The sequence below is a fragment of the Notothenia rossii genome, assembly GCF_949606895.1.
Source record: "Notothenia rossii genome assembly, chromosome: 3".
Lineage (NCBI taxonomy): Eukaryota > Metazoa > Chordata > Actinopteri > Perciformes > Nototheniidae > Notothenia > Notothenia rossii.
The window spans coordinates 36,998,095-37,020,339 of NC_136901.1; the positions used below are offsets into that span (position 1 = coordinate 36,998,095).

General features: G+C 42.9%; 1 protein-coding gene, 1 long non-coding RNA gene and 1 pseudogene across 4 annotated transcripts; all 3 read left to right on the forward strand.

The window, feature by feature from the left end:
• Positions 1 to 514: 514 nt before the first annotated feature.
• On the forward strand, positions 515 to 5,601 carry LOC307031850 (E3 ubiquitin-protein ligase TRIM21-like; annotated as a pseudogene). The gene is made up of 7 exons (XR_013810625.1): positions 515 to 723; positions 2,617 to 3,087; positions 3,225 to 3,320; positions 3,650 to 3,883; positions 4,048 to 4,192; positions 4,275 to 4,301; positions 4,397 to 5,601. The product of XR_013810625.1 is annotated as an E3 ubiquitin-protein ligase TRIM21-like (transcript).
• Positions 5,602 to 12,439: 6,838 nt separating this feature from the next.
• On the forward strand, positions 12,440 to 14,989 carry LOC307034477. Its single transcript, XR_013806930.1, has 2 exons — positions 12,440 to 12,494; positions 13,755 to 14,989. It is a non-coding gene; the product is annotated as an uncharacterized lncRNA (long non-coding RNA).
• Positions 14,990 to 16,383: 1,394 nt separating this feature from the next.
• On the forward strand, positions 16,384 to 21,637 carry LOC307031220 (E3 ubiquitin-protein ligase TRIM21-like). 2 transcript variants are annotated; one of them, XM_079668129.1, is made up of 7 exons: positions 16,384 to 16,595; positions 18,473 to 19,047; positions 19,185 to 19,280; positions 19,612 to 19,845; positions 20,010 to 20,154; positions 20,237 to 20,263; positions 20,359 to 21,637. In XM_079668129.1, exons 2-7 carry the CDS (start codon positions 18,478 to 18,480, stop codon positions 20,937 to 20,939), a joined length of 1,653 nt encoding a protein of 550 aa, XP_079524255.1. In that variant the 5' UTR covers positions 16,384 to 16,595; positions 18,473 to 18,477; the 3' UTR covers positions 20,940 to 21,637. The 2 variants fall into 2 exon arrangements, with proteins under 2 accessions (XP_079524255.1, XP_079524254.1); XM_079668128.1 differs by having other exon boundaries at positions 18,476 to 19,047.
• Positions 21,638 to 22,245: the final 608 nt, after the last annotated feature.

Genomic DNA, 22,245 nt, shown 5'->3' on the forward strand with positions numbered 1-22,245 from the left:
TTAAAACAAGAATATTGAGCAAATAAAATATGAATAATTCTTTCTACAGCGCAGGAAACCTCGGAAACAACATCAAAACAAGAACTGAACTTGATCCAGGGTGTACACAACAGCTTGTATTGTCTGAATGTAATGTATGCCTGGGTGAATGATGTGATTTGTGGATAATGCGGTGCAATGCAATGTTTAATGTTTTTCCTTTTTTATATTCCTTTGGATAAATTAATAAAACTCTATTTATGCTTTTCTTTTGTTACTCTTTTCCCTCAAAACATTGATTATGAACCTTATGGAATTGAATAACTTTCAGTCTACCAGTCAATCTTGAGCCTCAGAGACTAAAACCTTTTACTTTTTCAAAGGCAAGTCCAATATTTGATCTGATATTTGCACTTTCCAAAAAGGGAACTCATTCTTCCGCAGACAAACAGATGATTTGGTTGCTCATGTTCACACCCACATGCCTCTTTGAGAGAAGGAAGTAGCTGATGGAACCTTTAAACAGAAACGAAACTTAGCAGTAGAGTAAGGACGGCCAAGAGGAAGGACACACACACACACACACACACACACACACACACACACACACACACACACACACACACACACACACACACACACACACACACACACACACACACACACACACACACACACCAGGTGCGAGTGGAGAGAGAAAGAGGCAGACACCTACGAGATACACAGCATTTCAATAGCTGAAAGGTAATATCACAATCTACTACATCAAATTACTTTCTATGAATGGTTAGTTTTAAAGGTAGTACCAGAACATGTTAGATTACCATGTTAATGTTCTGTTAACCTTTTTACTGATACTACTATATAATCTCAAGCACTTGCAACATTAAATTACAGTGTGTTCACCTGCTGTGTTTTAGACACGGTATTATCTTACTGCAATCGTTTGTTCCGTAAGTCCGGATGCTTTTTGCTTTTGTGATCTAACCCGCTCACACACCCACACACATGAGGCTTATATACCTAGAGGGTGTCACCTGTAATACCTTTGAGGTAGAATTAGAATGTTTTTGTATGTGTTCTTGCTGTTCAGAAAAGGAATGATGCTTACAATAATTAGTTATAACAAAGATACAACAGCATGCAACAGAGTTAAACTGCAGTGGTGTCAATATTGGAATTAATCAAAAGCTATAGTGGCTTTTCTAAAAATGTTTTGTAGATCTTTTGCTCAATAATGAAACACCCTCCCGCTATAATATTTCAAAATCTCAATGGATCAGCAGGACCTACCAGAATATACCATACCAAGGATACCTAAAAGTAGGTCAATGGTAGAGTAACGCTCGTATTGAGGTTCATATGCGTGTTAAATCTCTTTGAGTTAATTAGGAGCTTTTATTAAGCCAAGACTTACAGAATAAATCAAGAGCAAACATGTTGAACATAGAGCAAATAGCAAATGTTCCTTTTACAAAGGAAAAGTTGCTCAATCCCATTCACTCTAGTACTAACAGGAACTGTAGGGGTGTGGTTGCTGCAAGCTACAGTATATAGGCCTGATGTGGCTGGAAAATGAGATGCAAATACTACGAAGTTACTCTTTCACTTATCTCCATGTATGCTATGTTTTTGCATTTATGATTATCCTGTCATCTGGCAACAATACCCAATGTTGGACAAAATGTACACACGTCTCTTTGCCTTAAAGGTCCCATGTCATGCTTTTCCGTTTATTATCCGTCCCCTTGTGTGTTATGAAGGTTCTTATGCATGTAAACGGTCTGCAGAGTCAAAACCCTCAAAGTACACCCTGTAGCGAGTAAAACTCTAACACAGAAAATATCTCCCCAAAACGCCTCGTTGGAGATATGTCACTGCCCATTGATTCTTCCGGGTAACTCATGATGTCATGCGTTACCCGGAACCAAATGGACCAATCCGTGGAGCCGTTACGTTAAGTCCGCGGAGCCGTTACGTTAAGCCCCCGCTGATTGCTCCAAATTGACCAATCCACGGACTTCCTCACACACACACTCAGTGCATGCAGCTCTGGTGATCTCTCCTCTCTGGCTGCAGGCTGATAACAGACAGTTGGGATCGCGGCGAAATTCTCTCTGCAGACCCATTCTCACAGCGTTTATCAACCTATTTCTTACTCAATATCAAGCCACACTTATTGTTTTTACTTCGGCTGTGACTTTGTGTGTGCTCAGGATGAGTTTGGCTGTGTTTCGCTGTGTTTCGCTAAACAAGGAAACCACACCTCCAAGGAGCTCAGCGCGATCCACAACGTCCCAACCAATCAGAGCACACTGTGCTCACAGGGAGGGTGGGGGCTGGAGCTATTGGAGCTACAACGAGCCGTTAAAGGCAGAGAGTGAAATTCAGTGAATACACGTAGTTTACAGAGATGCTGTATGAGAAACCAGAGTGATTTGGGAAAATTGCACAATATAAATATATTCTAGCAGACCTCAACAATGGAATTATGATCAGTACAAATGGCCATGACATGGGACCTTTAAGTTCTTAAGTATTCAAGGTATGAGGACGAAGCAAAACAAAAATTCCAACAACAAAATAATGAAGTGGGATTTATTATACTTATAATAACTTCTTGATTTTGTCTTTAAGCAGATATGGCCTCCGCTCCAGCAGCACCCATCCCCTCACTGGAGAAGCAATTGCAATGCTCCATCTGCCTAGATCTATTTGAGGATCCCGTCACTACAGCTTGTGGCCACTCTTTTTGTAAGGAATGTTTGCAACGTAACTTTAGCCTCAGTGTTCAAGCGTGCCCACTATGCAAGCAGCATCTGATGAAAACCCCAAATTCGAACATCGTCCTGAGAAGCATTGTCGAGCAGGTGAAAAAGAAAGACGTCGTATTGTTTGGCCCACCTTGAGAATCATTCTTCAACTGAAAGGTTGAAGGGCCACAAGTTGGTGCAACCTGTCGAAAACCTGGATGAGAGGGCCTGTCTGAAGCATGGACGGCCCTTGGAGCTGTACAGCAGAAAGAAGGAGAAATGCATTTGTGTACGCTGTTTGGAAGAAGATCAGGAGGAGGTTGTGTCTACTGAACAGGAATGGGACAAGAAGAAGGTGAATTTAAAGTCTTGACAGTGCTATATTTTAGCTTGAATCCATGTTGTGCAAATCAATATGCAAACACACTTTAAGAAGGTACACAAAGGCAGGGTTTGCTGGGGTATTGACTTGCTTTTTTGTGTTTACTACAGGTCAAACTTGACAACAGAAAGGCAGACTTGCAAGAGAAGATTAAGAAGAGAAAAACACGAGTGGATGAGATTAATACATCTCTAAAGAGCTGCAAGGTAAGCTGCAAGAGACAAATGTTAGCTTCCTTGTGTTAACTTGGATAGAAAACCAATCAGACCAGTCTTCAAAACTGGCTGAGCAAGTTCCCAAACAGTATGACATTTAAGTGGAAACATAGTGTGGTATGTGTTTCCCAAGCAAATTAAAATGCTGGTACTTCGGCCAGTTGCTATAAATATTTACCTTTATTTACAGCTTACCCATCTAGGCTATTGGTTCAGCTCTAAAACACCCAACCAGTGCCAGAATTGCTCTCTCCAGATTTAGTTAAACTGTGACCAGTGTTGAAGCAATCCAAATAAATTCTAACCCTGAATAATTTCAGGACCAAATGGAGAATGAGTGGTGGGATATTGACGCTGTGTTCCTAGCTGTGATTGCCATTGTGGAGGAAGCCCAAGCTGCGACTCTTAAGCCACTAAAGGACAGAAGGGAGGTTATGGAGGAAGATGCAAAATACATCAAAGATGAGTTGAAAAAAGAGATTAGAGAACTTGAGAAAACGGTCTCTGAGCAGGACGATATATCTGCGCTTGAGGATCACATCCTTTTCCTTCAGGTGAGAGGAATGGACCTTGTTTGTGTAATACAGTGGGGTCATTTGTGTACATGTCTTATGAGGAGCTACAACTACAGTCCAGCTACTGTGGCTTGAATGATTTGATCTTATTCTCTGTATGTCTGTTGGTAAATCCCAACACTATTCCTCTTTCTTTGTCTCAGAGTTACCCATCTCTTCAAGACTTGGACTTCAAAGACTCAACGAAGGTAGAGTTTGACACATCAGTGTCTTTTGGCACCATGAGAAAGACCACAACAGCCATGTTGGAACAAGTTCAACAGCAACTGGACAAGCTGACCTCCATTGGTAAAAGTTAAAATCATGATCATGAATGTTAAGATCTAAAATGTTGACTAAATTGATCTAAAACGATTTCTTTACTTCACAGAACTTGAAAGAGTTCCAAAGTTTACAGGTAAGGGATTTGATCAGCTTCTTCCTGACAATACCTTTACAATAATACACTTCTGTGATCAGATCTTTTAATGAACTCCAATTTGTTGTTAACAGTGGATGTAAAGCTGGATCCAGCCACCGCGCACCGACGCCTTGTTCTTTCTGATGATGGGAAGGAAGTGAAAGATGATGGGGACGAACAGGAAGTAGATGATGCTCCGGAGAGGTTTGATATTTTCGGCAGCATCCTGGGGCTCAACAGGTTGACCTCTGGGAAGTCTTTCTGGGAGGTCGAGGTGACCAACAAGTCGGGGTGGGACCTCGGTGTGGCAAGGGGCGATGCAAACCGCAAGGGAGAACTCCTGCTGAACCCAGAAAACGGCTACTGGGTCACGGTACATTACGAGGACGATAAGTACGCAGCCCTGACAGCGCCGCCAGTTCGTCTTTCGCTGGAAGAGAAACCTAAGAAAGTTGGGGTGTTCGTTGACTACGAGGAAGGTCTTGTGTCCTTCTACGATATCAAAGCCCAATATCACATCCACTCATTTACTCAGTGTTCATTCGGTGAAGAGCTCTTCCCCTATTTCAGTCCTCATGTAAAACATGACGAGAAAAACTCTGGTCCTTTGATCATTTCTGCTGTGAAACATGAAACGTGAAGAAAGTGCAAGACTAGCAGTTAAAATGTTGTCTTTTTCTGGAAGTTTGGTCAATCCTTCCCCATCGAAGCTTGTTGAATTTGCAATAATTAATCAATAGCGGAGTTATGAAGAATTTGTAGGATTAGAATTTATAAAATGGTTTGTGAAATTGTAGTTGGAACTATAAATGATGAGTCGGCAAAACGGTGTGCTGAAAACAAGCCTTTGGGAATAATAATGCAAGATTAGGGGATGCTCGTTCAGCTACATTTCCCAAGAGCATTAGGGTAGCGTAGTAGGTGGTGGTGTCATTGAAGAGACCACAAAATACTGAGTGTCTTTATTTATTATATTAATTTTTTTCATACTTTATCATATACAACCTTCAACAAAGCTTTAGCTTAATACCAGTAGCTTGGCTTTATGAGCTACTGAATGGGGACATTTTCATATACAGCCATTATACAGGCTAAATGCATTCAAAGATTTAACACTGTTTTATGACCAAATTGTTAAAAATGATAGTGTAAGATTTATTCAACTTAATTACAATCAATGATTTTTTAAAATTGTACTTTCTTTAATTGGGTGGAGAGGGGGGATTATTTTACTGGGCTGGAAATATCAAATTTGTGTCTTCATAAAATGTACCCTGAATATTTACAACATATACTGTAATAAAATATGTTTTAATTATGACATAAATAAAAGTCAACTATTGATAACAAATCAAGTTTCTCTTTTCCTTTTCTGTGATATTTCCTGTTTCACAAAAAAGGAAACAATGTTGTAAGACAGGAAATCTCCTGATTCATTTTTCGAATTAGCCTTTCCATTTTTGTACTTTAAGTCACATTTGCAATGCAAGTACTGTACTTAAAGATGGGGTAGGTAATTCACTTCAGAAACCCTTTTTGTTATATTCCATGGAATGCTCTTAACATCCCGACAGCAATGAATATATTAATTGCTTTGACAATAAATACATTAAAAAATGTAATCTGTGGAAGCCGTGGCGCTGTAAAAAGCACGACCAATCATCTGAGCCGGCCCCGCTAAAGTAACTGGATGGCCTACCTGCCTGTCAGCCTTCCATCTGTGCACAAACTTATCTTGTGCCCTCATTGGTCATGTGCGCGTTGGTGTGTGTTGGAGGAGGGGCTCTGTAAGGAAGTCTGAAGGTAGAGGCAGATTTGTTTTCAAATTCTAGCGCACTCGAGCTGGTTTCTCCATTCTTACCTACCCTACAAGTAAAACATGTAGTGTGGTGAGAGATGGGAGTCGGAGGCTGGGGTATCGAAGGTACAAGCTATACTTTTATGAAGCGTCTGCAAACACATGTAAACACTACAAGCCCGGGAAGCGAAGACCGGCGGAAACCGGAAGTCCGGCTCGCTCTAATGTCCGCGCAGAACAATACCCCAACCCATAGATCCGTGGGTGAATAATGTCAATCACCACACAAGCCCCCCCAGTATTCACCCATAGTCAAAATCCCCATGCCTCGGAGGAAGTACCACCCGACCCCGGCGTGTACAGACCACAGGGGCCGAGGAGGGCAGGGCCAAAGGCGAGGGCAGGGGCGCCAACGAGGGCGAGGGCATCCCCACAAGGGGCGGGGGGCAGGCCATGGGAGGGCGGCCCCGACGTGGGGGCAGAGCCAACTCCAACGGCTTGGAAACGTCCACGTGAGTAGGCTTAATCCGATCAACGGACACAGTCTCAGGCCTGCCACCAATGTCCACCACCAGGCTCTTGTCCCCGTCACGTATGACCCTGAACGGACCGCCGTAAGGGGGCCGCAGGGGACCGCGGTGGGCGTCGTGGCGAATAAAAGCGAAATCCGCCGACCGTAATCCGGGGGACACCCGGAAAGCTGGGTTGCTGTGCTGCGACTTGGGGACGGGCGTGAATGTCCCGGCGGTCTCCAGCAGGGAGGGCACACCTGAGGCCGAGCATAACCCATGGGCAGTGTTGGGCAAGTTACTTCCAAAATGTAATATATTACATATTACTTATTACTCTCTTTTGAAAGTAATAAGTTACATTACAATATTACTGTCTCTGAAATGTAATGAGTTACACTACTTTAGTTACTTTTTAGTTACTTTCACCAAAATAACCGCAAAAGAATAGCTAGGTATTTTAAATGCTAAAATGTAGTTTAGTGCAGCTCAGTATGCATCCAGTGAAGGGCAATGTGGTATAGCATAACAACTGTGTATGCCCTTAAGGCTACTAACAACTTGTATTACACGGCTTAGTTGAATACTCCATTCTGATTGTAAATTCTTAACATGTGACACGTTGTTAATACAGCAGTACAGACCGCTGTCAAGGACTATAATGAAGGTTAACATATTGTAAATCAAGGCAAATATTATTTAAACCATGCTCATGGTTTGAAATGGCAAACATTGAAAGGCAAAAGTATTATTAAAACCATGTAGCCTACTACATCATCACCTTGGTCCTATCATATACGCTGGGAAGAGAATATTTACTGTGCTTGAAAACTGGTATCACATCATCATGTGAGGTTGGCTTTGTGACCTGGAGAACATTTCAGCTGCAACATCAGCTCGTTGATAATAAGCTTGGGATATGAGATATTTTTGTAGCCATTCGTGGTGAAGGCATCTGTGCTATTGTATGCATTATTTTTGACCCAACATTTTTACAGGCATGTCAGAATATGGTACTATTTTCACATGAATATTCTAGCCATTGTCTATTTTTATACCACAAGCTGCAAAATGACCGCCTTACCCCACTGTACAGGCGGGTAGTTGTTTAAATATACCTGGCACCTGCGGGCCGCAGAGGGGCGGCGTAGTTTCGGGCGACGAAGACTGCTGCTCCGGGGCCGGCGAGTCAGGCGGGAGTAAGCTAGTGTCGACAACGGAGGGTAACGTGATGTCGGCATCTAACCTGTTGCTACTGTCTGCAGTAGATGCAGTGTTGCTGGCGCTTAGTGATGGTTGCTTTAACCATTTTCGTATAAATGATTATCCACAGATCAGATGTGTTTCACTGCTGTGGAAGCACTTTGGAAATGATGCACGCGCAGCGGAGCAGGTCACGCGCACCTGACACAATTTGTTGTTTGTATTTTTCGCTACGTTCTCTTTTTTGAATGGTTGCATAACGTTCAACTTCCCCGAAGATCTCGACGCGAAGCCTGAAGGGTAAACACCAGGTTTACTAATCTACCCGCACAATTTGTCCGGTGTCGGAATGTACGCTATGTTAGTACATTCTTAAAAAACAAAACACCATTTAATTTCGGGTTAAAATGTGTTGTAACTGCGTTACTGAGCATTGTAACGGGTAATATATTACCCACATTTCATTAGTAATGCGTTACATTACTTCGTTACAGCAAAAAGTAATATATTACTGTAACTCCGTTACTTTTGTAACGCGTTACACCCAACACTGCCCACGGGAGCTTATCCACCCAGTTGCCATCGGTCAAGCCGGCACGCAGTGACGCCTTCATGGACCGGTGAAACCGCTCACACAATCCGTTAGCCTGGGGGTGATATGCGGTGGTGCGGTGCAGTTTGACCCCGAAACCCACAGCAACAGCATTCCACAGCTCCGAGGTGAACTGAGAACCGCGGTCAGAGGAGAGGTCAGACGGGGTCCCAAAGCGTGCCACCCACGTGCCGATGAAAGCGCGGGCGACGTCAGAAGCTGACGTCGAGGCGAGGGGAACGGCCTCGGGCCAGCGAGTCGTCCTGTCCATCATCCTAAACAGGTAGGTGAAACCGTGAGATGAGGGAAGCGGACCCACGAGGTCGACATTGACATGGTCAAACCTCCTCTCAGGAACCGCAAAAAGTTCAAAAGGGGCCCTAGTATGGCGGTGGACTTTTACCCGTTGACAGGCCATGCACGAGTCGACCCAGGACCTTACGTCCTTCTTAAGCCCCTGCCACACCAACTTCTGCGACAACAACTTCACGGACGGCTTCATACCGGGGTGGGAAAGATTGTGAACCGCCTCAAAAACGGGTTGGCACTAGGCTGCAGGGACCAGTGGTCGAGGCTGGCCCGTGGAGACGTCACACCACAGCTTTGCGCCAGAGTCACCGACCGTGATCCCCTCCAGGCGTAATCCCGTGACCGAGGCTTTGAGGGTCTGGACCCCGTGGTGAGAGGCCTGGTCAGCGCCCATGCGGAGGTAATCGAGGCCCAGCTGCACAGCTCCGATGACCGCTCTGTAGAGGCAGTCCGCGACCACGTTAGCCTTGCCAGCGATGTGTTGTATGTCCATGGTGTACTCGGAGATGTACGAAAGCTGGCGTTGCTGTCGGGCGGACCACGGCTCGGCCACCTTGGACATACAGAAGGTCAGTGGCTTACGATCCACGAACGCCGCAAACTCCCGGCCTTCCAGCAGGAAACGGAAGTGGCGAACTGCCAAATAGAGACCAATGAGTTCTTTTTCCAAAGCGCTGTACTTGCACTTCCTGGGAGTCAACTTGCGGCTGAAAAGGCGAGCGGTTGCCAGGCGCCGTTGACCCACTGTTCATGCACAGCGCCCACTGCGTAGTCAGACGCGTCGGTGGTGATAGCGATGGGGGCCCTGTGTGACGGGTGAGCCAACATGGCGGCTTCGCTCAGGGCGGCTTTGGTGGCGTCGAAAGCGACCTCCCTTTCAGCCGTCCAGTCTATGGCCTGGCCGGGGGACTTGTCCTTGAGGGCCTCGTACAGCGGGCGCATGGTGTGGGCTGCCCGGCGGATGAACCGGTGATAAAACGTCACCATCCCGAGGAACTCTCGGAGCGCCCGAGCTGTAGGCGGTCATGGAAAGGCATGCACTTTCGACGGGAGGGGGGCGGCCCCATCCTTGCTGATGAGGTGCCCGAGAAAATGGATGGAGGACAACCCGAACTGACACTTCGCCGGGTTGATAATCAGGCCGTGTTGGTTGAGCCTTGCGAAAAGGACCCGGAGATGTGCCTGGTGTGCTTCGGAGGAGGAGCTGGCAACCAGGATGTCATCTAAATAGACGAATATGAATGGCATGTCCCTGAGCGCTGAATCCATCAGCCGATGAAAGGACTGAGCTGCGTTCTTAAGTCCAAACGGCATACGCAGGAACTCGAAAAGCCCAAACGGTGTAATCACCGCAGTTTTGGGGATGTCCGAGGGGCGCACCGGCACCTGGTGGTAGCCCTGCACCAGATCCACCTTGGAGATAACCAGCTTGCCCGCCAGGTGTGCAGAGAAGTCCTGGATGTGAGGGACCGGGTAGTGGTCTGGCGTAGTGGCGTCGTTAAGGCGGTGGTAGTCACTACACGGTCGCCAGCCACCGGCTGATTTAGGGACCATGTGAAGCGGCAAAGCCCAAGGGCTGTCTGAGCGGCGGATGATGCCCAGACGCTCCATGTTGACGAACTCCGACTTGGCGACTGCCAGCATGTCAGGGTTGAGCCGCCGGGCCCTAGCGTAGGCAGGGGGGCCTTCAGTGTCAATGTGGTGCTCTACCCCGTGTTTGGTAGTGGCAGCGGAAAAGGTGTGTCAAGTCGGGAAACTCACTGAGAAGGTGCTGGAACTTGTCGCCCTGTGAGAGTGAGCTGGAGAGCCCGCTGAATGAGGCCTCGCCGCGGGTAAACGTGAACGAGGCAAACGTCAGCGCATCCACCAGGCGTCTGTTCTTGACGTCCACCAGCAGCCCGTGAGCTCACAGGAAGTCTGCGCCGAGGAGGGCGAAGGAGATGTCAGCCGTGACGAAATCCCACTTAAACCGCTGACCCTCGAAGCACAGGTCCACTGTCTTTGTGCCATAGGTGCGAATAGGGGTGTCGTTAGCGGACGTTAAAGGTGGGCCATGGCCTCCACCGGCGGCATCCTCCACGGTAGCCGGCAGGACGCTCCGCTGGGCTCCTGTGTCACAAAGGAGTCTGCGACCAGAGAGGGTGTCCCTGATGAACAGGAGCCGGTTGGATGTGCCCACGCTCGCGGCCACTACCGAGCGCAGGCCTTGGCGTTTCCCGTTACCTTGTAGGTGCAGGGGACGGCACATCTTCGCTTTCGCCCCGTAGTGTGCATGGTAAGAACACAGGCCAGGGCTGGAGTTGCTGACGTCGGCCCCGGAGCTTCTGCTAGGTGGCATGCCTGTACCAGGGAAGGTGCCGCTGTGTGTCGGGGCCAGCACCTCCGGGGTAAAACGCTGTGTTGCCAGGAAGAACCGGTCGGCTTCTTCGGCCAAAGCGCGGGGCTCAGTAATTGCCGTGTTAGCGAGCGCTGTCTGTACATGCGGCTGCATGTGCCGAAGAAACAGTTCTATGAACCAAAAATTAGGCTCTTCCGTACCTAGCAGGTTGAGCATCATTTCCATGTGGTCAGAAGTTTTGTTGTCCCCCAGGCTATGAATAGCGAGCAGGCGTCAGGCCCGTTCCGACCGTGACAGCTCGAAAGTCTTTAGCAGGAAAGCCTTGAACACTGCATATTTATCCTGGGCAAGAGGAGATGTAATAAAGCCCACCGTCCGGGTCACAGTGGAGCTCCCCAGCCCCGAAACGACGTGAAAATAGCGTGCTTCGTCATCAGTCACTCCGCGGAGGGCAAACTGAGCCCCCGCCTGAGCGAACCATGCAGCCGCAGATGCGGAGGCGGGGTATCGAAGGTACAAGCTATATTAAACATCTGCAAACACATGTAAACACTACAAGCCCGGGAAGCGAAGACCGGCGGAAACAGGAAGTCCGGCTCGCTCTAATGTTCGTGCAGAACAATACCCCAACCCATAGATCCGTGGGTGAATAATGTCAATCACCACAGTAGTTGCTTTTACACAACTTGATTATTTACATTTTATGCTACTTTCAATCCACTACACTTATAGGCCAGTTTTTACTTTTTAATCCACTACATTTATTTTACATATTTAGTTACCATTACCATTGCAGATCGAGGTTATTAATACAACATGTAAAACGGACCGGCACACATTGGAATATCTTATAATATATTAAGCTACCCAGTAGTGTAACAAGTAATTCATATACACCTTTACCAATTGCAACACTGAAGTGATGAGCACATTAATGCATCAATAATTTTAATAAAAGGATTTTTAAACATCTGGTGCTTTATAATGGCCATTTTGCATAACGAGTCACTTTACTTTGGGAACTTAAAGTAGTTTTCAGTGCTAATAGTTATTTACTTAAGTATCATTTTGAATGGAGGACTTTAACTTTCACTTATGTCAATAATCCAAGTACTTCTTCCACCTCTGGGTACTAATGAACATTATACATGTTTAAATAACTTCAGAAAAACATCAGATATATTAATTGTGTTTTAGCTCTTTGCTACGGCAAAAGGCCACTTATTTTATTAGATGCACGGGAAATGAAAAAGAGATTTGTTTCCTCTTATTTCTTTTTTTTAAGGTGTTGTTCAACAGGATATCGTGTGCAGGTGGGGTAATTTTTGGGAACAGTAGTTGTTTGTTGTCAGAAACGAAACTGAAACAGTTCAAAATAAACATATAGGAGGAGAGACCGAGAGACAGATCACTCAGTGGATCGCGAGGAGAGAGAGACAAGGTAAGATGCAGCTTGACAGCTAATCTGAAGAAAAGTACTCATAATGCAGATTTCCTTTCAGAATAATATATATGATATGTTTTGATTATAATGATTGATCATTAAAGTGTTATCAAAGCTGGTAAAGGTGCAGCTAGAATTAATGACTTTGTATTCTGCAGGTAGCTTGTGAATTTACTCCAGGTGGAACTAAAGTCTGATTTAAGAGATGATTATATTTCACATTATTAAAGCCAAATCTGTAAAGTAGCTAACAACAATTTAGTGGAGTAAAAGTATCTTCTTTTATGAAAGCATATTGATCTTTGCAGTGTGAACCATAGCATCTACAGTTGTTTATGTTGTATTACACTCTATGAATAATGTGCAGACAAACTAATAATAGACTTTGAATGAGACAGGGCAGCAAAGCAAATATGTTGTGTACACGGATCAGGGCATGATCAAACACTGCAGTAAACACAGTGTGTGCGGAAAATATACATTTTTAATATGCTGTTCTTAAGATGTCAAAGAGATGTAAATAAAGTTTCCCATGATGAAGGTTTTTTTTAACATTTCCAAGTTTGTTCAAAGTTATCTTAGACAGATAGTAGCATTTTTTAAGATAAACAAAAGTTACAATGTAAATATAAGAAATAATGATTGAATACATAAATGAGAAATTATGACTAATACATTTTTTTTTTTTCATTACTGTACAGTATATAACCTTATATAATCTTATATGTCCTATTTCTATCTTGAAGTGTTGCATTTTTTATTCATATTTGTATTTATTTACTTACTCACTAATTGATCTAACCCTATTTTAAATTGTGTACTGGTTTCACATAATGCTCGGTTACATTTAATATACATACTATTAGAAAGAAGTAGTCAATTTAACACAAAGTACTGTAGAGTACCTACAGTCTAGAGGGCGACTAATCACTGTCTAATCTCAGTCCTGCACATCTTTAATCACATCAATAATGACTTTTGGGGACTCATCGGGTGACAATCAAGATCTTAAAATTGGGTTTTAATGTATTCTCCAAATGTCCACATAAACATTAAGCTTTGACACAAAACAAAAGTTGAAATCTGTACTTACTTTCAATCTAAGAAAAAAGGTGATTTGCCTAAAATGAAAATAAGTGTTAGATAATAAATAAAAAGCTGAGTCCTCCTGTGAAAACTGAAAATGTTGGGTGGCATGTGTTGCTTCTACAAATGTGGAGCTGGTGCTTTCCTAATGTCTGTGTTTGACTTCTACAGATGCCCACAAAATCAAATCAGAGCCATCAGAGCCATCAGAGCCATCAGAGCCATCAGAGCCATCAGAGCCATCAGAGCCATCAGGACCCTCGGAGCTGCACCCCCTGCAGCTGGTCCAAAGTCACCTCCTACCAGGGTCTGAGGACACACCAGGGGATGATGGGATGCACACCGAAGGGAATGAGTATCCCTATGAGCAGACCCGTTTCCAGAAAAAAATGACTTGGGGTGCATCTGAGATTACAGGGGGTGCAGCAGTAGTAGGCTTATGTGGAGTCTATTTTTATATAACATTACAAGAGGGATTCTTATTATTACATTATATGCTTATTGTGCTAATGATATGTTGCTATGACTATAACATAAATAGACACAATCACTAATCGCAGGTTTTGATGGGTTGGATACGAAACTAAGAGAAAAGTCATGGGAGAGAGTTTTAGCTTGCAATAGAAATGTAGCAAAAGCCAGGTGCAGACACTGCAGTGACAAAGAGTTATTGAAAACAGGAGATCGCCCTGGCCTTGAACAGTGTGTGTGATCTCCTCGGCTTCGCATAACTGGGAACTAACTAGTATAATGGAAGATTCCCAATATCTATTGCAAAGCAGCTTCAGCAAAACAAATTATTACAGGCCGGCCAAATGCTGATTGGAGTTCGTGTTGCCAAGAGACTTTGTCTAAGTCTGTGCACCAACAAGGGAGGCCAAAGTCTAAACCATGGTCTTCCCCATCTAGTCTCAACCAATCATAAATTTACGGGCAGAGGCCTGAATAATAAAAATGTATGACCGCACGAGGATCAATGCTTTTTCCCGGAAATAGAGTTACAGATTACAGCTCTGCTGCCTGTGATTTCTTTGACCTGATGGAGTCCTTGGCCAATGAAATATATGTTTTGCTCTCTTTTAATAAATAGTTAAACTTAGAAGTTATTTGAAACTGCTATTGACATGTGCAGAAAATGACCTTATATCTAGTTTTCATATATATATGCATTTTTTTTTTTTTCCCTAGTTTTTCTTTATACTCCTTAATTTCTATATGTTTTTGACGCAACAATGCCAATGTTATATTAGGATGATTCACGGGAGGGCTACTTCCCATAAGCTCTATGCTTCAGCCCTCCCGCTTCTACTAATTTTGTTTATCTTTGTGTGTATGAATTATACTTTTTTATTTTTGGGATGAATTAGTAGAATAAATAAATAAATAATAAATAAATAAAAGAAGAAGTTGTTTGTCTTTCCTGGAATAAAAGAACAGGACAATAGAGAATAGCTAATTCACATGAAAAATGTGCACCAACAGAGCTTGGATGAATGTGTAATCATTATCATAACTGATTTCACAACAGCACAATGCATGACAAAAGCAGTTTTCTTTCATTATTACATCATTCTATAAACATGTTTTACTTCCTTCAGGAGAATAGTGTGTAGTTGCAGTATTACTAAGATTCTCTTGTTTTTTCGTTGCCCTTTTTTGGAGTTGCAGCTACATTTTGATGAGTAAACATTTGCTTTATCAGGCGTACCTGAGTTTATGAGTGTTCAGGAAATGACAGTCCAACAGGACAGCCCTCCTTTTACATTACATTTATCTGACGCTTTTATCCAAAGCGATTTACAATAAGTGCACTCGACCAAGAAGATACAAACTAGAAGAAAACAGAAACATATAAGTACATAAGGTTTCATAGAGCCAAAACATTTCAAGTGCAACTCAACTGGCTTTAGATAAGCCATTCCTTTATTAGTATAAACGTGCTTTGTTAGTAATTGTATTGTTCCTTCCCAGCACTGATAGGTGTTCCTATAAATAAACAAAATGTAACAAAATCTACCTATTCTCATCAGCTTAATATTTAACATGTTTATCATGTGTTGCTAATACCCCCACCCTCACGCTAGCTGTTTCCCAGGGTTTACAGTCCTTGTGCTAAGCTAGGATAACTGGCTAATGGTCATAGACATAATTAACAGACATGTGTGACAATGGTATGGATCTCCTTACCTAACGATCCACCAGAAAGCTAATACGCATATTTTCGAAGGTGTCAACAGATTAATTTAAATGTATTCCCTGTTGAAATGTTAAGCCCTTTTCTTTAAAACAAGAATATTGAGCAAATAAAATATGAATAATTCTTTCTACAGCGCAGGAAACCTCGGAAACAACATCAAAACAAGAACTGAACTTGATCCAGGGTGGACACAACAGCTTGTATTGTCTGAATGTAATGTATGCCTGGGTGAATGAGGTGATTTGTGGATAATGCAGTGCAATGCAATGTTTAATGTTTTTCCTTTTTTATATTTCTATGGACAAATTAATAAAACTCTATTTATGCTTTTCTTTTGTTACTCTTTTCCCTCAAAACATTGATTATGAACCTTATGGAATTTAATAAATTTCAGTCTACCAGTCAATCTTGAGCCTCAGAGACTAAAACCTTTTACTTTTTCAAAGGCAAGTCCAATATTTGATCTGTTATTTGCACTTTCCAAACAGGGAACTCAGTCTTTAGCAGACAAACAGATGATTTGGTTGCTCATTTTCACACCCACATGCCTCTTTGAGAGAAGGAAGTAGCTGACGGAACCTTTAAACAGAAACGAAACTTAGCAGTAGAGTAAGGACGGCCAAGAGGAAGGACACACACACACACACACACACACACACACACACACACACACACACACACACACACACACCCACACACACACACACACACACACACACACACACACACACACACACACACACACTCATCAGGTGCGAGTGGAGAGAGAAAGAGGCAGACACCTACGAGATACACAGCATTTCAATAGCTGAAAGGTAATATCTCAATCTACTACATCAAATTACTTTCTATTAATGGTTAGTTTTAAAGGTAGTACCAGAACATGTTAGATTACCATGTTAATGTTCTGTTAACCTTTTTACTGATACTACTATACAATGTCAAGCACTTGCAACATTAAATTACAGTGTGTTCAACTGATGTGTTTTAGACACGGTATTATCTTACTGCAATCGTTTGTTCCGTAAGTCCGGATGTTTTTTGCTTTTGTGATCTAACCCGCTCATACGCCCACACACATGAGGCTTTTAGAGGGTGTCACCTGTAATACCTTTGAGGTACAATTAGAGTGTTTTCGTATGTGTTCTTGCTGTTCAGAAAAGGAATGATGCTTACAATAATTAGTTACAAAAATACAACAGCATGCAACAGAGTTAAACTGCAGTGGTGTCAATATTGGAATTAATCAAAAGCTGTAGTGGCTTTTCTAAAAATGTTTTGTAGATCTTTTGCTCAATAATAAAACTTCCTCCCGCTATAATATTTCAAAATCTCAACGGATCAGCAGGACCTACCAGAATATACCATACCAAGGATACCTAAAAGTAGGTAAATGGTAGAGTAACGCTCGTATTGAGGTTCATATGCCTGTTAAATCTCTTTGAGTTAATTAGGAGCTTTTATTCTGCCAAGACTTACAGAATAAATCAAGAGCAAACATGTTGAATATAGAGCAAATAGCAAATGTTCCTTTTACGAAGGAAAAGTTGCTCAATCCCATTCACTCTAGTACTAACAGGAACTGTAGGGGTGTGGTTGCTGCAAGCTATATAGGCCTGATGTGACTATAAGTGGCTGGAAAATGAGATGCAAATACTATGAAGTTACTCTTTCACTTATTTCCATGTATGCTATGTTTTTGCATTTATGATTATCCTGTCATCTGGCAACAAGACCCAATGTTGGACAAAATGTACACACGTCTCTTTGCCTTAAAGGTCCCATGTCATGCTTTTCCGTTTATTACCCGTCCCCTTGTGTGTTATGAAGGTTTTTATGCAAGTAAACGGTGCGCAGAGTCAAAACCCTCAAAGGACACCCTGTAGCGAGACAGAAAAGACCTCCCCAAAACGCCTCGTTGGAGATATGTCACTGTCCATTGATTCTTCCGGGTAACTCATCATGTCATGCGTTACCCGGAACCAAATGGACCAATCCGTGGAGCCGTTAAGTTAGGTCCACGGAGCCGTTACGTTAAGCCCTCGCTGATTGGCCAAATTGACCAATCCACGGACTTTCTCACACACACACTCAGTGCATGCAGCTCTGCTGATCTCTCCTCCCTGGCTGCAGGCTGATAACAGACAGTTGGGATCGCGGCGAAATTCTCTCTGCAGACCCATTCTCACAGCGTTTATCAACCTATTTCTTACTCAATATCAAGCCACACTTATTGTTTTTACTTCGGCTGTGACTTTGTGTGTGCTCAGGATGAGTTTGGCTGTGTTTCGCTGTGTATCGCTAAACAAGGAAACCACATCTCCAAGGAGCTCAGCGCGATCCACAACGTCCCAACCAATCAGAGCACACTGTGCTCACAGGGAGGGTGGGGGCTGGAGCTATTGGAGCTACAACGAGCCGTTAAAGGCAGAGAGTGAAATTCAGTGAATACACGTAGTTTACAGAGATACTGTATGAGAAACCAAAGTGAGTTTGGAAAAACTGCACAATATAAATCTATTCTAGTAGACCTCAACAATGGAATTATGATCAGTACAAATGGCCATGACATGGGACCTTTAAGTTATTAAGTATTCAAGGTATGAGGAAGAAGCAAAACAAAAATTCCAACAACAAAATAATGAAGTGGGATTTATTATACTTATAATAACTTCTTGATTTTGTCTTTAAGCAGATATGGCCTCCGCTCCAGCAGCACCCATCCCCTCACTGGAGAAGCAATTGCAATGCTCCATCTGCCTAGATCTATTTGAGGATCCCGTCACTACAGCTTGTGGCCACTCTTTTTGTAAGGAATGTTTGCAACGTAACTTTAGCCTTAGTGTTCAAGCGTGCCCACTATGCAAGCAGCATCTGATGAAAACCCCAGAGTCGAACATCGTCCTGAGAAGCATTGTCGAGCAGGTGAAAAAGATCCCGAAGGAAGACGTTGAGAAGTACACCGGGGCGCCCGGCGAAGTGGCCTGTGACATTTGCACAGAACGCAAGCTCAAGGCTACGAAGTCCTGCCTTGTGTGCCTTGCGTCGTATTGTTTGACCCACCTTGAGAATCATTCTTCAACTGAAAGGTTGAAGGGCCACAAGTTGGTGCAACCTGTCGAAAACCTGGATGAGAGGGCCTGTCTGAAGCATGGACGGCCCTTGGAGCTGTACAGCAGAAAGAGGGAGAAATGCATTTGTGTACGCTGTTTGGAAGAAGATCAGGAGGAGGTTGTGTCTACTGAACAGGAATGGGACAAGAAGAAGGTGAATTCAAAGTCTTGACAGTGCTATATTTAAGCTTGAATCCATGTTGTGCAAATCAATATGCAAACACACTTTAAGAAGGTACACAAAGGCAGGGTTTGCTGAGGTATTGACTTGCTTTTTTGTGTTTACTACAGGTCAAACTTGACAACACAAAGGCAGACTTGCAAGAGAAGATTAAGAAGAGAAAAACACGAGTGGATGAGATTAATACATCTCTAAAGAGCTGCAAGGTAAGCTGCAAGAGAGAAAAATGTTAGCTTCCTTGTGTTAACTTGGATAGAAAACCAATCAGACCAGTCTTCAAAACTGGTTGAGCAAGTTCCCAAACAGTATGACATTTAAGTGGAAACATAGTGTGGTATGTGTTTCCCAAGCAAATTAAAATGCTGGTACTTCGGCCAGTTGCTATAAATATTTACCTTTATTTACAGCTTACCCATCTAGGCTATTGGTTCAGCTCTAAAACACCCAACCAGTGCCAGAATTGCTCTCTCCAGATTTAGTTAAACTGTGACCAGTGTTGAAGCAATCCAAATAAATTCTAACCCTGAATAATTTCAGGACCAAATGGACAAAGAGTGGTGGGATATTGATGCTGTGTTCCTAGCTGTGATTGCCATTGTGGAGGAAGCCCAAGCTGCGGCTTTTAAGCCACTAAAGGACAGAAGGGAGGTCGTGGAGAAAGATGCAAAATACATCAAAGATGAGTTGAAAAAAGAGATTAGAGAACTTGAGAAAACGGTCTCTGAGCTGGACGATATATCTGCGCTTGAGGATCATATCCTTTTCCTTCAGGTGAGAGGAATAGACCTTGTTTGTGTAATACAGTGGGGTCATTTGTGTACATGTCTTATGAAGAGCTACAACTACAGTCCAGCTACTGTGGCTTGTATGATTTGATCTTATCCTATGTATGTCTGTTGGTAAATCCCAACACTATTCCTCTTTCTTTGTCTCAGAGTTACCCATCTCTTCAAGACTTGGACTTCAAAGACTCGACGAAGGTAGAGTTTGATACATCAGTGTCTTTTGGCACCATGAGAAAGACCACAACAGCCATGTTGGAACAAGTTCAACAGCAACTGGACAAGCTGACCTCCATTGGTAAAAGTTAAAATCATGATCATGAATGTTAAGATCTAAAATGTTGACTAAATTGATCTAAAATGATTTCTTTACTTCACAGAACTTGAAAGAGTTCCAAAGTTTACAGGTAAGGGATTTGATCAGCTTCTTCCTGACAATACCTTTAAAATAATACACTTCTGTGATCAGATCTTTTAATGAACTCCAATTTGTTGTTAACAGTGGATGTAAAGCTGGATCCAGCCACCGCGCACCGACGCCTTGTTCTTTCTGATGATGGGAAGGAAGTGAAAGATGATGGGGACGAAGAGGAAGTAGATGATGCTCCGGAGAGGTTTGATATTTTCGGCAGCATCCTGGGGTTCAACAGGTTGACCTCTGGGAAGTCTTTTTGGGAGGTCGAGGTCACCAACAAGTCGGGGTGGGACCTCGGTGTGGCAAGGGGCGATGCAAACCGCAAGGGAGAACTCCTGCTGAACCCAGAAAACGGCTACTGGGTCACGGTACATTACGAGGACGATAAGTACGCAGCCCTGACAGCGCCGCCAGTTCGTCTTTCGCTGGAAGAGAAACCTAAGAAAGTTGGGGTGTTCGTTGACTACGAGGAAGGTCTCGTGTCCTTCTACGATATCAAAGCCCAATCTCACATCCACTCATTTACTGAGTGTTCATTCGGTGAAGAGCTCTTCCCATATTTCAGTCCTCATGTAAAACATGACAAGAAAAACTCTGGTCCTTTGATCATTTCTGCCGTGAAACATTGTGAGAAGGATTTCAATGAAGTGAAGAAAGTGCAAGACTAGCAGTTCAAATGTTGTCTTTTTCTGGGAGTTTGGTCAATCCTTCCCCATCGAAGCTTGTTGAATTTGCAATAATTAATCAATAGCGGAGTTATGAAGAATCTGTAGGATTAGAATTTATAAAATGGTTTGTAAAATTGTAGTTGGAAATATAAATGATGAGTCGGCAAAACGGTGTGCTGAAAACAAGCCTTTGGGAATAATAATGCAAGATTAGGGGATGCTCGTTCAGCTACATTTCCCGAGAGCATTAGGGTAGCGTAGTAGGTGGTGGTGTCATTGAAGAGACCACAAAACACTGAGTCTCTTTTTTTATTATATTAATTTTTTTCATACTTTATCATATACAACCTTCAACAAAGCTTTAGCTTAATACCAGTAGCTTGGCTTTATGAGCTACTGAATGGGGACATTTTCATATACAGCCATTATACAGGCTAAATGCATTCAAAGATTTAACACTGTTTTATGACCAAATTGTTAAAAATGATAGTATAAGATTTATTCAACTTAATTACAATCAATGATTTTTTTTAATTTTATTTACTTTCTTTAATTGGGTGGAGAGGGGGGGTTATTTTACTGGGCTGGAAATATCAAATTTGTGTCTTCATAAAATGTACCCTGAATATTTACAACATATACTGTAATAACATATTTTTTAATTATGACATAAATAAAAGTCAACTATTGATAACAAATCAAGTTTCTCTTTTCTTTTCTGTGATATTTCCTGTTTCACAAAAAAGGAAACAATGTTGTAAGACAGGAAATCTCCTGATTCATTTTTCGAATTAGCCTTTCCATTTTTGTACTTTAAGTCACATTTGCAATGCAAGTACTGTACTTAAAGATGGGGTAGGTAATTAACTTCAGAAACCCTTTTTATTATATTCCATGGAATGCTCTTAACATCCCGACAGCAATGAATATATTAAATGCTTTGACAATAAATACATTAAAAAATGTCATCTGTGGAAGCCATAGTGCTGTAAAAAGCACGACCAATCATCTGAGCCGGCCCGGCTAAAGTAACTGGATGGCCTACCTGCCTGTCAGCCTTCCATCTGTGCACAAACTTATCTTGTGCCCTCATTGGTCATGTGCGCGTTGGTGTGTGTTGGAGGAGGGGCTCTGTAAGGAAGTCTGACGGCAGATTTGTTCCGGTTGTGTATTTTCAAATTCTCGCACACTCGAGCTGGTTTCTCCATTCTTACATTCTTACCTATCCTACCTTTAAAACATGTAGATGCTTTTACACAACTTTATTATTTACATGTTATGCTACTTTCAATCCACTACACTTATA